Consider the following 14,047-nt stretch of genomic DNA (forward strand, 5'->3'; position numbering starts at 1 on the left):
AAAAAAAAAAAAAAAAGCTAACTTTGCTTCATAAGATATATAGGACAGTTAAATTCAACTTGAGCATATGCTTTATTCTAATGGTATAAAACAAAAGCATCTTACAGAGTTTGAAAAGGTTAAAGCATTAATTGTGTTGCTAATTCCCCTAAAAAGCACTGGTTATTAAAATATAAATGTGTAGTGATTTTTTGTTTGTTTGTTTGTTTGTTTAGTTTAAAGAGTTAGGAGATTCTGTGGTACTGGCCAAAGTAGTTTTAATATATCCGCTATCCAAAAGTATGAGAGAAATACTTCCCACACAATATTGGTTAGGAACTGAGAATATGCATATATGATATATAGAAACTGTCTATACCTCAAAGGTCTGGACACCACATGGGTATAACTTGTGCTTGTGCTGAACAAATTGGACCTACTCTTTATTGAAAATTTTTTTCATATACTTTTTTTGTTACTTTTTTTATTGGACCTATTCTATATTGAACATTTTTTTCATGTAATACAATTACCTTTTTTTTGGTTTTGATGGGAAAAAGTGCAAGTTTGCATATGGTTCTAAAATTAGAAAAGTACAGTTCTAATAACATCTTTAAGGTACTGTATTCAAGAAGCGAAAATTTAAATGACATAAATGTATTTCAGTCATTAGGAAGTTTATGTTTAGAAGTTATTTCCAATAGTTCAACTACAGAACCAGTTTAATCATGGAACCAGAATGATTCAGTAGTTAACTAATTTCAGTACTAGTTTTAAAAAGATCAATAAAGTCTTGTTTTGCTGATTAGTAAAGCCATTAATAAGAGTATAAAGATATTTTTGACAAACTTTTCTTTATAGTACTCTTTAATCTCTTACAGTAATAGAAGCACCTCACATCTTTTAAAATTATACTGGAGGTACAAGTACTGATTTGATCATAAGTTTTTGAGTTCTTCACCTTTTTTCTTTGCCAAATTATATTAGTTATCTAAAATCACACAAAAACTTAATATGAAGAATGATAAAATAATTACATAAAAATAATAGTGAAATTAGCTGAGAAAATCTTGCCCTCAAATTGGAAGATGTTATCTCTGAGTACCTTGAAAAAGTGCTTTTTTTTTTTTGAGACGGAGTCTCCCTCTGTCGCCCAGGCTGGAGTGCAGTGGCCCCATCTCAGCTCACTGCAAGCTCCGCCTCCCAGGTTCATGCCATTCTCCTGCCTCAGCCTCCCGAGTGGCTGGGACTACAGGCGCCCGCCACCTCACCCGGCTAGTTTTTTGTATTTTTTAGTAGAGATGGGGTTTCACCATGTTGGCCAGGCTAGTCTCAAACTCTTGGCCTTAGGTGATTCACCTCCCTCAGCCTCCCAAAGTGCTGGGATTACAGGCTTGAGCCACCGCGCCCGGCCGTTTTTTGTATTTTTCAGTAGAGACGGGGTTTCACAGTGTTAGCCAGGGTGGTCTTGATCTACTGACCTCGTGATCCGCCCGTCTCAGCCTCCCAAAGTGCTTGGATTACAGGCTTCAGCCACCGCGCCCGGCCGAAAAGTGCATTTTCTTTTGCTTACTGATAACAGGCAAATAATCCAGTTAAATAAAACACTGTAAAACGAATATGTCAATTTCTGGCCTAAATACAGAAAAAATAGGAGGCAGATAACATAAACACAGTAAATAGCCATAGGCATATATAGACGTCCTTTTTAAACCAAAAACTAAGGTAAAATGAGCTGCAACAAATGGCTACCAAAAGATATTATGTGAAGTCTATTCCGTAGGCTATTTTTCTTCCCTTCTTTCCCCTCCCCACAGCTTTTTTAAAAACTATCATGCTGATTGAATAATTATAGGGACTGGGAAATCTCAAATTGATATCCTTATTTAAAATCCTGCCTCAGCTCATTAGTTCAGAAAGAAATCCAAAAGTTCAATTCTCTGAGCCACTTCAACACATAAGTATATTAGTTTTATGAAAATTTTTTTTATTCCATAAAACTTTAATACTTCTGCCAGAATCAGAAGTGCACTGTGCTCTGGTGCAATTTACATAAACCTTGGTTCCCACCACCTGTTAGCTGCGCAGCCTTTTGCCAATTAAGCTCTTTGAGGCTCAGCTCTTGCATTCAATTGTAAGACCATAATCTTGCTGTTTTTTTCTGTTTATCCCATCTGTTCTTTATTTCTGTTTCTACTTTTCATGCACTTTTGGTTTTAATTGAATAATTTTTGTGTTCCATCTTATTTCCTCTGTTTTCTTTTTAGTTACTATAAAAGATGTTATGGAATTGCTGAAACATATGTTGTGCCTCTCATCATTGGGGTTATATTCAGAAAATCACAGTCCTCTTATTTACATGGAAGAAATTAGGAAAATTTCAATCTTTCTATTCTTTTACCAATCAGACCAGTCACCAAAAGAATACTGGTGTAGTTACAGTATCTATCAATATACTTAAAAATAGATTTGAGGAAAACCCTGTATTCAAAGGGATCTTACCTGATTTTACCATTTTTCCTAGGTGCTAAATTGCTCAAGGTATTATACAGAAGGATCTGAGAAAATGGCAACTTAGCCTATGTAAATTTTTTTAAGGATTAAATTGAATAGATACTTAGTAGTTTTAAAGTCCAAGTAAAACAGTTGCAAGGATATTTTTCTTTATCATGTGGTGTTGGCTCAATTTACTATCGGGAATTTTGGAAACACCCAGAGAAGGTCATATATTTCCCCTTTGATCATTTTCATTTCTTATATTTTTAAAGTTTAAAAATGGACTTTTCCCCTCTACTTGGTGTCTGTAACAAAAAGAGAAGCTCCCTGCATCTTTTAATAATAGAGGTACAAGTACTGATTTGATAGTAAATTGAGTTTTTCACTTCTTCTCTTTGCTAAATTATACTATGGTTATCTCATTGAAACTGAACAAAGTTTAATATGAAGGATGATAAAGAAGCATCAGGAGAGGAAAAAAGGAGAATTAAAACCAAGATATAGTAATGTGAATACAAATGAAAGTTAGCACTGGTGGAAAGGCAAAAGATCTAGGCTGAATATTTTAGAAAGTTTAAAAAATAGTGAAAGGAAACAATGAATAGATACTTTTTATTGGAAAATTATGTGAGGCAAAAAAAGCACTACCCAAAGGTCTGAGAGAAAAGATAGGGAATTATAATGTAGCCGCCTGATTAATTTTTTGTTTCCCTAGACCCCACTCCTCTCCCCTTTCTCCACCACCATTTGGTGCTCCACATTGCAGACAGAGCAATATTTCTAAAATACAAAATTGGTCATCTTATTCCTTGTAGCCCTCAGAATCAAGCCAACAGGCATAAGAAAAACTCAACATCACTGATCATTAGGGCAATGCAAATCAAAACCACAGTGAAATACCATGTCACACCAGTCAGAATGCTGTTACTAAAAAGTCAAAAAATAACACATGCTGGCGAGGCTGCAGAGAAAAGGGAATGCTTATACACTGTTGATAGAAGTATAAATTAGCTCAACCATTGTGGAAAGCAGTATGGCTATTCCTCAAAGAGCTAAAAACAGAACTACCATTTGACCCAGCATTTCCATTACTGGGTATATACCTGAAGGAATATAAATCATTTTTACCATAAAAACACATGTATGTGAATGTTCATTGCAGCACTATTCACAATAGCAAAGACATGGAATCAACCTAAATGCTGATCAATGACAGTTTGGATAAGAAAATGTTGTACATATAGACCATGGAATACTATGCAGCCATAAAAAAGAATAAGATCGTGCCTTTTACAGGAATGTGGATGGAGCTGGAGGCCATTGTCATTAGCAAACTCACGTAGGAACAGAAAACCAAATACCACATGTTCTTACCTATAAGTGGGAGCTAAACATAGAGTACACTTGAATACAAGGGAACAAAGACACTAGGGCCTACTGGAGGGCGCAGGGTAGGAGGAGGGAGAGGATCAGAAAAAATAATATCAGATACTAGGCTTAGTACTTGGGTGAAGAAATAATTTGTATAACCCCTGTGACACAAGTTTACCTTTATAACAAACCTGCACATATACCCTGAACCTAAAATAAAACTTGAAAAAAGAAATCTCATTGCTGTTCAAAACACAAAAACAAGTCTGTGACTTACATGCATCTGGTTAATTTTTGTCTGTCCTTCTCACCTCCCCACATTTGTACTCATTTTCTAGCTAGACTTCCCTAATTTCTTGTTTTTTGTCTTAACCTGTGGGCCTTTGAACTGTTTCTTCTGCCAGGAACAGTCCCATTCTCCTCCTGTAGCCTCTGCTCAATTTCTGCATATTTCTCTGATCCACTCAATTCTGGATTAGTTCTTTTCCTCTGGCTTTCTATAGCACTGTATTTCTCCTATCATAACAAAAACTGTACCTAACATTTGAGTTCTTAATTATGTCATGATCACTGTTTTCAGTTATTTACACCAATTATATTGAGTCAAGAGATGGATTAAGTAACATGCCTAAGATCATACAGGTAGCCTATGGCAGAAATGGGGATTCAGACAGGTTAAACAAGGACCGTGTTCTTAACCAGGTATACTGCCCCCTGCTGACTTGAACTTATGTTTTACCATACTTCTATTGGGATGGATTGTAGGATCTGCAAACAGGAACTAAGTCTGTCCTCCTTGCCACTATGTGTCAGGTGCCTAGTTCAGTGCTTGTACATGGATGGTGTTTAGGGAAACCACTGAGCTCATTCTCATGATTGCCACCAATAATAATAGCTGATACTGGCTGACCACGGTGGCTCACACCTGTAATCCCAGCACTTTGGGAGGCCGAGGCAGGCAGATCATGAGGTCCGGAGATGGAGACCATCCTGGCTAACACAGCGAAACCCTATCTCTACTAAAAATACAAAAAATTAGCCAGTTGTGGTGGCACATGCCTGTATTCCCAGCTACTCGGGAGGTTGAGGCAGAAGAGTCGCTTGAACCCAGGAGGTGGAGGTTGCAGTGAGCCGAGATCGCGCTACTGCACTCCAGCCTGGGCGACAGAGTGAGACTCCGTCTCAAAATAATAATAATATAATCATAATAATAGCTGATACTTATGCTGCTTACTATGAGCTAGGCACTGCTCTGTGGGCTTTTCTATATACTGTCTCATTTAACCACCATGACAACACAATATGGGTTGGTGCTTTTGCTTTATGGGTGATGAAACTGGAATACTGAGATGTCAAGTAATTTTTTCAACATCACCCAGCTAGTAAATTGGAGAACTTAAATTTGAATCCGGGCAGTCTAGTTCCAGAATCATACTGTTCTATCCTGTATCACCTCTTTGATAGTAAGCTTTCTCTCATGTAGTTTTGGTTATTTTTTCAAAATAGACTTCTTAATCTTTGGTCCTAATTTATGTTATAAACTTAGGATATTTTTAGTGGATTAAATCTATCATATGTCCACTAAGCAAAAAACAAGGATAGGAATGGGTACTTTTATATTTCACTGGGAGCAGGAGGATAAAAAGGATAGATAGAATAGTCTCATTCAAAAGTTCCTCAGACCAGCTGATCATGAGAATCACCTGTCTATTCAAACAAATTCTCATACCCAACCTCAGACATCATTAATGGGAATTTCTTACTGGTAATGCCTCATATAGGTATCTTTTAAAACAAGCCCTCTTAGGTGAGTCTGATAATCACCTGAGTTTGGAAACTATTCAATTAGAAATGAGATTAATTGGATTCTGGACACAGCTATTTTTATTAGTTATATGATCTTGAACAAGTTACTAAAAACCTGTATGGGTCTATATTTTTCCATTGACCATTAATAATTTTCTATTGGTACATAATATTTGTACATATTTATGAGGTATATGTGATATTTTGATACATGTATAGAATGTATTGTGATCAAGTGAGGGTATTTGGGATATCAGTTATCTTAAGCATTTATCATTTCTTTGCAATGAGAACATTTCAGATTTTCTCTTTTAGCTACCTGGAAATATATAATCTATTGTTGTTAACTGTAGTTACCATACTGTTCTATGGAACATTAGAACTATTCCTTCTATCTAACTCTGTCTTTATACTCAACTAACGTACTTCTCTTTTTAGCTCCTCCACGACACCCTCACTCACTCTCTTCTAAGCCTCTAATATCTATCATTCTACACTCTACTTTCATAAGATCAACTTTTTTTTTTATTTTTTTTGAGACTGAGTCTCGCTCTCTTGCCCAGGCTGGAGTGCAGTGGCACAGTCTGGGCTCACTGCAAGCTCCGCCTCCCGCGTTCATGCCATTCTCCTGCCTCAGCCTCCTGAGTAGCCGGGACTACAGGCACCCACCACCAAGCCTGGCTAATTTTTGTATTTTTAGTAGAGACGGGGTTTCACCTTGTTAGCCAGGATAGTCTCGATCTCCTGACTTCATGATCCACCCACCTCGGCCTCCCAAAGTGCTGGGATTACAGGCACGAGCCACCGTGCCTGCCCCAACATTCTTTTTTTTTTTTTTTTAGCTCTCACATAAGAGTGAGAACATGAGATATTTGCCTTTCTGTGCCTAACTTGCCTCACTTAACATAATGATCTCCAGTTCAATCCATGTTGATGCAAATGACACAATTTCATTCTTTTTAGGGCCAAAGAGTATTCCTTTATTGATATGTACTACATTTATCCATTCAACTACTGATGGACACTTAGATTGATTCCATATCTTAGCTATTGTGAATAGCACTACAATAAACATGGGGGTGCAGGTATCCTTTTGATACACTGATTTTTGTCGGGAGCCATGAGGCCCGGAATTAGCTGACCTCTGTTGTTAATCTCCGTAAAGCGGAGAAAAGATGGCATATTTCCGGGTTCTTCATTACAAACTTTTCCCGCGCGTGCGCAAACTTTTCCCGCGCGTGCACAAACATTTTTCGTGCCCAGGAAGATATGCAGCCTACAGCGCAGGCGCAATTCCACGCCCGGGAAAATTACCAATCAACGGCGCAAGCGCGATTGTAATTGAGAAAACCCGGCCCCCTGTCACCGCCCTGGCCCAACCTTTTCCCCTGCCAGCCTATATAAGGCATTGCACTGCCACCATTAAACGAGACTTGATCAGGCTATTTGTCTTGTCTCCATTTCTCGTGTTTTCTTGTCTCCTCCATTCCCACTCCCCCTTCCAGGGTCCGTGTCGACTGTCCTGCAGGTCGGGACAGATTTTCTTTTCTTTGGATAAATGTCTAGTAGTGGGATTGCTGGATCTTATGGTAGCTCTATTTTAGTTTGTTGTTGTTATTGTTGTTGTTGTTGTTGTTTGAGACAGAGTCTCACTCCATTGCCCAGGCTGAAGTGCTGTGGCACAGTCTCGGCTCACTGCAACCTCTTCCTTCTGGGTTCCAGTGATTCTCATGCCTCAGCCTTCATCTCCCAAGTAGGGGCTACAGGCGTGTGCTACCACGCCCAGCTAATTTTTGTATTTTATTAGAGACTGGGTTTCACCATGTTCCCCAGGCTGGTCTCAAACTCCTGACCTCAAGTGATCCACCCACCTCAGTCTCCCAAAGTGCTGGGATTACAGGTGTGAGCCATTGTACGTGGCCCTATTTTAATTTTCTGAGAACAATTTTCTCTATATTGTTTTTTTTGTTTTGTTTTGTTTTTTTTGAGATGGAGTGTCACTCTGTCACCTGGGCTGGAGTGCAGGAGTGCAGTGGTGTGATCTCAGCTCACTGCAACCTCCATCTCCCGGGTTCAAATGATTCTACTGCCTCAGCCTCCCGAGTAGCTGGGATTACAGGCACCTGCCATCACGCCCAGCTTATTTTTTTGTATTTTTAGTAGAGACAGGGTTTTCACCATGTTGGCCAGGATGGTCTTGAACTCCTGAACTCGTGATCCACCCACTTTGGCCTCCCAAACTGCTGAGATTACAGGCGTGAGCCACCACGCCCAGCCATCTCCATACTGTTTTCTATGATGGCTGTACTAATTGACATTCCCACCAGCAGTGTATCGGACTCCTTTTCTCCACATTCTTGAAGGCATCTTATTATTTGTCTTGTTTGATAATAACCATTCTAACTGGGGTAAGATGATATTTTATTGCGGTTTTGATCTGCATTTCCTTGGTGGTTAGGGATGTTGAGCATTTTTTTTTCATATACCTCTTGGCCATTTGGATGTCTTCTTTTGGGAAATGTCTAACATTAGTTCCTTATAGGATGAAGAGTTTGCAGATATTTTCTGCCATTCAACAGGGGTCTCTTCACTCTGTTGATTATTTCCTTTTCTGTGCAGAAACTTTTTAGTTCAATGTAGTCCCATTTGTTTTTGATGCCTGTGCTTTTGAGGTCTACATAAAATCATTACCTAGACTAATGTCCTGAGTGTTTCTCTTATGTTTTCTTCTTGTAGTCTTGTAGTTTTATATTTTTAGATCTTACATTTAAGTCTTTAATCTATCTTGAGTTGATTTTTGTATATGGTGAGAGATAAGGTTCTAGTTGTATTCTTCTGCATATGGATAACCAGTTTTCCCAGTACCATTTGTTGAAGAGGGCGTCCTTTCCCCAGTGTTTTTTCTTGGCCCCTTTGTCAGAAATCAGTTGGCTGTAAGTATGTGGACTTATTTCTTTATTCTGTTACATTGGTCTATGTGTCTGTTTTTATACCAAGACCATACTGTTTTGGTTACTATAGTCTTGTAGTATATTTTGAAGTCAGGTAGTGTGAGGCTTCCAGCTTTCTTCCTTTTGCCCAGGATTGCTTTAGTGATTCTGGCTCTTTTTTGGTTCCATACAAAAAAAAAATTTTTTTTTTTTTAGATGGAGTTTCACTCTTGTTGCCCAGGCCAGAGTGCAGTGGTGCAATCTCAGCTCACTGTAGCCTCCACCTCCCATGTTCAAGTGATTCTCCTGCCTCAGCCTCCCAAGTAGCTGGGATTACAGGTGCCCGCTACCATGCCTGGCTAATGTTTTGTATTTTTAGTAGAGATGGGGTTTCACCATGTTGGCCAGGCTAGTCTCAAACTCTTGGCCTTAGGTGATTCACCTCCCTCAGCCTCCCAAAGTGCTGGGATTACAGGCATGAGCCACGAGCCACTGTGCCCAGCCAGGTTCCATATACATTTTAGGATTGTTTTTTCTCTTTATGTGAAAAATGTCATTGGAATTTTGATAGGAATTTCATTGAGTCCATAGATTGCTTTGGGTGGCATGGTCATTTTAATAATATTTTCCTGATCCATGAGCATGGGATGCTTTTTCGTTTGTGTCTCCTTCATTTCTTTCATCAGTATTTTATAGTTTTCCTTGTGGAGGTCTTTAACCTCCTCAGTTAAATTATTCCTAGGTGAGATTTTTTTTTTTCTTTTGTAGCCATTATAAACGAGATTGCCTTGTTGGTTTTTTTTTCCAGCTAGTTTTTTGTTAGTGTATAGAAACACTACTGATTTTTGTATGTTGATTTTGCATTCAACAACTTGACTGAATTGATCAATTCTAAGGGTTTTTTGTTGAAGTCTTTAGATTTTCCTATATGTAAGATTATGTCGTCAGTGAAGAGGAACAATTTGACTTCTTTTCCAATTTGGATACCTTTTATTTTCTTCTTCTGCCTGATTGCTCTGGCTAGGGCTTCTTAACTATTAGTATTATATATATAATAGGAAAGTTTATTTCCAAAAAAAGTACTATATAAATTCATCAGAGTGGAACTTGTTGGCTGTTACCATAAGCTTTATTACTTATCGTATGCTCTCTAGTATACCAAATATATATGGTGAAAATAAATACCTTATTTTCATTCAAGGAGTTCAGAATACTTGGTAAACACAGGAGACAATGTTATTTTTCCTGATTTTGAAGATTGAGGCAAGACACTTTTTATAACTTACCCTTCTCCCCTGAATAACTAAAACAGAGTATCAATTACTCATGATAGTCTTTTCTTTTTTTTTTTGTCTTGACCCTTCAGCCAAGGTATAGGAAAAGAAAAATGTAATTCGAGCCTTCAGCTGTGTGGAAACTTTAGTGAAACATTTCAGGTAGCTTAAAATTTTTAATTAGTTGATTCCCCCCTTCCCAAACTTAGGTTATTTTATTTCTGTAATTTTCTTCCAGATCTATGGCAACCAAGCAACACCGTCTCATAATAGTTTATAGTTTACTTTTGTTACTTTTTAATTTTTTTTAAAAATAGATACATTTTCAGTGTTTAAAAATGAACAAGTATGGAAAGGCTTATACAGTAACTGAAAAGTCTCCTTTGGGAAGCCAAGGTGGGAGGATCGCTTGAGGCCAGGAGTTCAAGACCAGCCTAGGCAACATGGAGAGACTCTGTCTCTACAAATAATTTAAAAATTAGCCCGGTGTGGTGGTGCATGCTTGGAGTAGTAAGTACATGGGAGGCTGAGGTGGGAGGATCACTTGAGTGCTACTGCACTCCAGCCTAGGCAACAGAGCAAGACCCTGTCTCTAAAAGCAATTTTTTTAAAAAAGAAAAAAGTCTCCCTCATAGCCCTGTTCTACAAAAGTCCTACTGCCTTCCCCACAAATAGCCACTGTTACATTGTTGTTAGTTTCTTGTGTGAAGATTTACTTTTAAAATAGAACTATTTTTTAGTATATCTTCTAGTGATCTTAGTTTCAATAGGCTTAGGAAATGGATCTGAGAGAAATGGTATTTAATAACTGTGATATGTTTAAATAAGAATTATTGGCATTTATTTTCAACGAGGTTACAAGATTCTTTTTCTTTGAAAACACTGTCAACTTACAGAGTCAACTAATTCATGACCGAAAATGTATTAGAAAATTGTCTGGAGAAACTGTTGTCACATACCAGAAAAAGGAAAACCTTGAAATGAATGGGGATTCTTTAATGTTTGCAAGACTCATGAATTCTGAGTCACCTCTGAATGAAAGCCCTACTGATGACAGTGAAAAAGAAGCCAGCCATTCTGAAAGTAATGTTGATGCTGACAGTGAGGCTTCAGAATCTGAAAGTGCTTCAAAGCAGACTGGGCTGTTCAGATCCAGTAGTGGATCTGGTGTGCACACAGATGGACCCCTTTACCCTCCATCAGCAGGTGAACTGGTGTACACCAAGGAGACTGACAGTGGTGATAAGCAAATGGCTGAAGCTATTTCTGAACTTCGTTTGAGGAGCACTGTAACTGGAGATCAAGATTTTGACAGAGAAAATCAGCCACTAAGTATTTCAAATAATTTATGTTTTTTAGAGGGGAAGCATTTGAGGCCTCATAGTCCCCAAAATGCTTTTCAGACCCTTTCTCAGACCTATATAACTACTTCTAAAGAATGTTCAGTTCAGTCCTGTCTCTACCAGTTTACATCTATGGAATTACTAATGGGGAATAATAAGCTTCTATGTGAGAACTGTACTAAAAACAAACAGAAGTACCAAGAAGAAACCAGTTTTGCAGGTAACTGTTTTTTTAATTAAATAATTATTGATTTCCTGATAGTGTCTAGTGAGTTACAAATTTCACTGAGAATTTTACTGAGAATCTTGTTTCTATACTTGCATTACTTAAGCACAGAGATTGTTTTATTCATGTTTGTACCTGAGCACTTACGATACTGGGCAGAACAGATTTTCAATAGTTTTTTTTTTGTTTAAATAAATTGAAGAGCAGGAAGTATACAACTCTGCCTTAAAAATGCAAACCCATATAATCTTATTTGAGGGAACTATGTATCTGAAATCTATCCAGAAGAAATACCCCGACAACTTTTTTTTTTTTTTTTTGATGGACTCTTACTCTGTTGCCCAGGCTGGAGTGCAGTGGCGCGATCTTAGCTCGCTGCAACCTCCACCTCCTGAGTTCAAGCGCTTATTCTGCCTTAGCCTCCTGAGTAGCTGGGATTACAGGCACCTGCTACCATGCCCAGCTAATTTTTGTATTTTTAGTAGAGATGGGGTTTCACCGTCTTGGCCAGGCTGGTCTTGAATGCCTGACCTCATGATCCACCCACCTTGGCCTCCCAAAGTGCTGAGATTACACGCGTGAGCCACCGTGCCCGGCCTCCCTAAAACTTGAAATTGTATCACTAGTAAGATTAATGATGAAGCTAATGTGTTTCACAGATCCTATCAATTTGTTGTAAACTCAATGTAAGATAAATTTTGAAGATTTTAAATAGTAGCATGTCATAAAGCTAGCGCTATAATTACCAAGATTAGTTGGTCAGAGAAAAGTGGAGAAAGGGGGAAAATAAGAAATTTTCACTTCATCTTTATCCTTGAATAAATGGAAAGAATACTCTAATTCTTAGTGACTACTTGTTTTAAAATGTAGCCTTTATTATTCAGGTACGGTGAGGCTAAAAGATCAGGAGATAATTGCCACTGAAGAAATAGTGTGTTATTCATAGTTCCCAAGAAGTAGGGGCCCACTGTGCTGCACAGGACCACATAGGGAAGCACCAGGGTCAGTCAGGAGGTGGGGGAGTGAGGGGAAAACACGGGCAGGAGCCTTTAGTGTGATTTCTAAAGGAAGGAGTGTGTAAGGCAGGGTAATCAGGCTTAGGATCGGCTAGTTTGAATAATTTTAGTGGGCTCTGGGATATAGGGGCTGTCTCTAGTTATCAGGTGCCTGGTCCTAGGGTGATTACAGCAAGTGGGTAGTGGCCCAGAGTGCAAGAGCCCAGTGAAGGAGGTTGTTGGGGTATGGGCTCTGGACTCTGGATTGGTTTGCATATGAAAGGCATGCATACATAAGTTGTTTACTATCTGGTTAACACTGGAGGGTTGTCCCTCCAGTGTTTTTTTTTTTTTTTTTTTTGAGGCAGAGTCTCGCTCTGTCGCCCGGACTGGAGTCCAGTGGCCGGATCTCAGCTCACTGCAAGCTCCGCCTCCCGGGTTTACGCCATTCTCCTGCCTCAGCCTCCGGAGTAGCTGGGACTACAGGCGCCCGCCACCTCGCCCGGCTAGTTTTTGTATTTTTAGTAGAGACGGGGTTTCACCGTGTTAGCCAGGATGGTCTCGATCTCCTGACCTCGTGATCCGCCCGTCTCGGCCTCCCAAAGTGCTGGGATTACAGGTTTGAGCCACCGCGCCCGGCCAAGTCCCTCCAGTGTTAACCAGACCCGAGATGTCAAAGCATCAGAATAAAGACACGCTCAATACGCTAGTAATAAAGAAATGGGAGAAGGAAGGAATACCTGCTTATATTAATCCAAGTTAAATATGCAATTGGCGATGTTCAAATCCTAACATAAATCTTAGGAATTTAGAAATTGGGACTGGGCGCAGTAGCTTACACCTGTAATCCCAACACTTTGGGAGGCCGAGGCATGAGGATCGCTTGTAGCCAGGATTTCAAGACCAGTTTGAGGAACATAGTGAGATCCCATGTCTACAAAAAACGTTTAAAAAATTAGCCAGGTGGGGTGGCATGCACGTGTAGTCCCAGCTACTTGGGAGGCTGAGGTGGGAGGATCGCTTGTGCCTGGGAGGTCAAGGCTGCAGTGAGCCATGACCACTTCATGGCACTTCAGCCTCGGTAACAGCAAGACCCTGTCTCAAACAAACTAACAAAAAATTGACAAATAATTCAGAAATCTTTTTAAACCCAGACTCTTCAACTACACATGTGCTTCTGGTGATTTTTGGCTGGAGGGCACTGACACAAATTACTTCTAGTCCATCTGCTTTCTACCTTCCAAAATTTTGTTTCAAGTGTTACCTCTCCTATTCTTTGTTCTTATTAACTGTGTGCCTTTAAAAAAAATTCCTTTACTTTCATTTTAGCAGAGTTTTAGGAAGGAGTAAAGACTGCCCTTTCATCAGAAGTCCAATTTTTTTTTTTTTTTTTTTTTTGAGACAGAGTCTTGCTGTGTCGCCCAGGCTGGAGTGCAGTGGCCGGATCTCAGCTCACTGCAAGCTCTGCCTCCCGGGTTCATGCTATTCTCCTGCCTCAGCCTCCGGAGTAGCTGGGATTACAGGCGCCCGCCACCATGCCCAGCTAATTTTTGTATTTTTAGTAGAGATGGGGTTTCACCGTCTTGGCCAGGCTGGTCTTGAATGCCTGACCTCATGATCCACCCAC

The 14,047-nt window shown here is 39.3% G+C and overlaps 1 protein-coding gene across 1 annotated transcript in view; it reads left to right on the forward strand.

Moving 5' to 3' along the window:
• Nucleotides 1-14,047, forward strand: part of USP45 (ubiquitin specific peptidase 45) — a 78,397-nt gene that overhangs the window by 55,756 nt on the left and 8,594 nt on the right. The window contains exon 15 of the mRNA XM_011956453.1: nucleotides 10,753-11,419. Within this exon, the coding sequence (XP_011811843.1) occupies nucleotides 10,753-11,419 (667 nt within the window). The remainder of the gene's footprint in view (nucleotides 1-10,752; nucleotides 11,420-14,047) is intronic.

This window comes from Colobus angolensis, unplaced genomic scaffold (assembly GCF_000951035.1).
Source record: "Colobus angolensis palliatus isolate OR3802 unplaced genomic scaffold, Cang.pa_1.0 Scaffold418, whole genome shotgun sequence".
In the NCBI taxonomy this organism is placed as follows: domain Eukaryota; kingdom Metazoa; phylum Chordata; class Mammalia; order Primates; family Cercopithecidae; genus Colobus; species Colobus angolensis.